Here is a 3,495-nt window from a genome sequence, read left to right on the forward strand (position 1 = left end):
GCAGGTGGCACGCATGCCATGCCGCCATGGGCACCCAAACCCGAACCGCGTGCTCACTCCACGCCAAAGCCACCCCAATTTCCCAGCCCGGAGCAAGAGGACAAACCGAAAATATCAGGCGCGCGGCGCGGTCGTCGGCACCAACCAAAGCCCAAACCGTGTGCTACGTTCTCAGTCCCGAGTCGTGCCGTGCCGCGTCCGCACCCCCCGTTTCCACCAAAAACCACGAGCCCGAAACCACCGATCTCACCCCCATCTCCCGCCGCGCTTTACTACTACTACTACATTCCATCCGAGCGGCGCCAACCCACCCGATCGACCGAGAGATCACGCGGCAACCAGCCAACCCCGGAGACCCACGGAAACAACTCGTCTGCAATGTGCAGAGGAACGGTGGACGACCTCCGCCCGCTCGGAGCCCGGCGGCGGCTCGAGGTACGGGCGTTCTACCTCCGCCTCTCCTCGTCATCCACGTCCACGTCGGCGCCGCCCGCGGAGCTCACGCTCGTGTACCGCCCGGCCATCGGCGGCGCGGCGCTGGAGCTGGCCGGCCGCGCGCTCCCGCCGGCCTGCCCCGCCGAGGTCACCCTCCTGCGCGTGCGCGGCAACGACGACGCGCCGGCGTACGGGAGCGCGGACCGCGTCTCTGCCGCCGAGGGCGCGCGGTTCGAGGTGTACGCCGGGAAGGAGGGGCTCGCGGCGGAGGGCGCCTTCGCGCGGCGCAACGGCGGGTGGCGCGTCGAGTGCCGCCGCCCGGTCGCGTCGCACGCGCGCGTCGTGGAGGTGCTGGTCCTCGCGGAGGGCGGCGTGGTCGTAAGAGCCAGGGCCAGGGCGTCGGCGGCGAGGAGGATGGGATGCGCCACGCGGCTCGAGGGGATACCGGAGGAAGAGGACGCGCCGTGCGAGTGCGGGGCGTGCGGAGACGAGTGGGAGATGGTCGGCCACGTCGGCGACGAGTTCAAGGAGCACGAGGAGGAGGTTGAGGCGGAAACGATGCGGTGGGCGCTGGAGATGGGTGCCTGGGCGGTGTGCGTCGGGGTCGGGCTGCTCGCCACCGCCCGCCGGTTCAGCCGGAGGCGGCCCGCGCTCCGGTGATCCCGCCAAGAGTCAAGTGTACGTGTTCGCCAGGATTTTGTAGTACGTAGCCTCCTGTTTCTTAAGAAGTTCTCAAGATTGTAGTATGTATATACACGCGAATCAATCAACAGTCAAGACATCAGATGCCATCTTACAAATTGTTCATGAGTTCATCCATACATCCAGTTGAATTCTCTGCGTCAGTCGCCATACAATCTGAATAAGATCTGAAGCCTTGACCTAGCTATGCACATCGTTGGTGGCGGCCAGGTTCGCTGAAACAAGCCACAAAGGATCGAGGATCTTTATCTGTTCCCACCATTCTGACTTGACTACCATCTGTATGAAACTCTGCCCACAGCTTCAGCAACAAGAAAAGAAACAGGGGGAGTTCCTTGCAACTACCACTACATGCTGAATTGAAAAACTCTCCTTGCTGGGTACAGTTCAACTATAACATCCAGATCCCAATAGCACGCAGCATATGGAACATTGTTTTGTTACAGATGATAAGCTTCATCATGTTAACCATTGGGGGCAAGAGAACACAAGTTTGCGCGAGGGAGTTCATGTAGTGATTGGGCGTGGGAAGTAGATTTTTAAACATAGTCCTTCAACTTCTCAATTCTCAAACCCAATATGTAGTCTCTCGTACTGCTTTCGGGTGGTTTTCGTCCAATCTCAATACAGTGTTGGCCAAAACTTGAATGTCTTTTGGGTTTGACCGCCACGTCACCATCCAAGTCACACAGAGTGACCCTAAATCCCACCTCTCTCCCGCACCCTCTCTCGCTCGTTCCCCTTCTCACACCAAGCGGAAGAACACAGGGCAAGGTGAGCCAAGTACAGAGAGTACATGCGTCCTAATGACCAGCGTGCCGCAGCGTACTTGACGACAAGGACTGTGGTGACGGTGGAGGACGAAGAAGAAGCGGTGGCGATGGAGGTGGAAGAAGCGGTGGCGATGGATGTAAGGGCGCCGGAGCCAGGACACCGTAGTATGCCAATCGATCTGGACTCCGGCGAGAAACGAGAGACGGTTGTCCAGCACAAGGACAAGAAGAAGGCCAAGGGCACCCGTCGCTCCAACTGCCTCCAGGGTCGCCGGGGCTAAGATTTGAGATTACTGTGTCGGATTAACCTCAAATTCCCAGTCCCCTTGTACTCAATCCGGATCGGGATCCTCAAATCCATCGCTACTAGGAACTCTACTAGAAATTCATGATGATGCTATGATCACTCCTATGGCTATTTACTCGATTCCCCATTCCCCTAATTAATGCAGATCAAATCTAAACGCAGATCGAATGCGCAACAGTAAGCGAGGAGGTAAAAAAGTGCTTACTGCCATTGTCGAAGTGCTGCCAATGATGTTGCGGATGCTGGTGAAGGAGGCCGGTGGTCGCCTTGCTGTTCTTCGATCCGCTGAACGCCGTTGCCGCCGGTGAGAGTGGGAGTGGAAAAAGAGTGGTGCGGGAAGGGCAATTATTGCTAGCGCTCGGAGAGAATAATGCACAAAGTGCACCCAACACACCAAAGACTCAGGCATTTATGCAAACACCTGCTGGCGCGGCAAGGAAAGCGGCGTCAACAACTCTTCCTAGTTCCAACTTGTTATGGATAAATTAGCAATCTTTTGATTGGTTTAATTCAAAAATAAATCATGATAATGACATTTTGCAAGTACTCAATGGCTCTGGCGTTTTTCTGCCGGTGTCTCTAGTGGCATGATCTTCCTACCCAACTTATGCTATGCCGACGACTACACCCTGGTCATCACGTCGTCCCCATAACCGGACATCTCACTGCTACCCTGCTCCGTGTGCTCTACTGCTCGCTCCCCCAACTTGCTCCCTGCCATGCACGATGAGTTCACCGCACTCGTCGGCCATCACATAAGTGGACTGGTTAAAATTAGGCCATATTGAGTGTCAGAAATTTGACAAAACGGAAACAAATCAACGTTTGGTCTAAATATCGGCACTCATATTAATTCCTACAAATCAAACACAACCTTGTGGTCGTACATCAAACTGCACCAATACAATTTGTAACCAAGAGTTATGAAAAAAAACTAAATATCGACGGAAAATTTTGGCATGGCTTTTGCTAAAATAAGATCATATTGAATGCCACAAATTCGATGTAATGGTGAAACAAATAGAAGTTTCGTCAAAATATTGGCACTCATATTAATTCCTGCAAATCAAACTCCATGTATATACTTGTCTAACATCACCTAATTAACTCCAATACACTTGTCGAGAATTTATCAAACACATTAGATGCCTAGCATTTTTTTGAAACATTGGCACATCGAACAACACCAATATAATTTGTAACAAATATCGAACGGCACCAATATACTTGTCTAGAATTTTGTCGAACACCTAACTCAATGAATGTGCAAAAAATGGT

General features: G+C 53.5%; 1 protein-coding gene across 1 annotated transcript; it reads left to right on the forward strand.

Moving 5' to 3' along the window:
- Window positions 1-204: 204 nt before the first annotated feature.
- LOC109742811 (uncharacterized) lies at window positions 205-1,235 on the forward strand. Its single transcript, XM_020301908.4, has one exon. It carries the CDS (start codon window positions 379-381, stop codon window positions 1,093-1,095), a length of 717 nt encoding a protein of 238 aa, XP_020157497.1. The 5' UTR covers window positions 205-378; the 3' UTR covers window positions 1,096-1,235.
- The last annotated feature ends 2,260 nt before the right edge of the window (window positions 1,236-3,495 follow it).

The sequence above is a fragment of the Aegilops tauschii genome, chromosome 5 (genome assembly GCF_002575655.3).
Source record: "Aegilops tauschii subsp. strangulata cultivar AL8/78 chromosome 5, Aet v6.0, whole genome shotgun sequence".
Classification (NCBI taxonomy): domain Eukaryota; kingdom Viridiplantae; phylum Streptophyta; class Magnoliopsida; order Poales; family Poaceae; genus Aegilops; species Aegilops tauschii.

Bases quoted from the DNA above. Each gene is read 5' to 3' on its own strand.
- LOC109742811 (XM_020301908.4), top strand. From the start codon at position 379: ATGTGCAGAGGAACGGTGGACGACCTCCGCCCGCTCGGAGCCCGGCGG.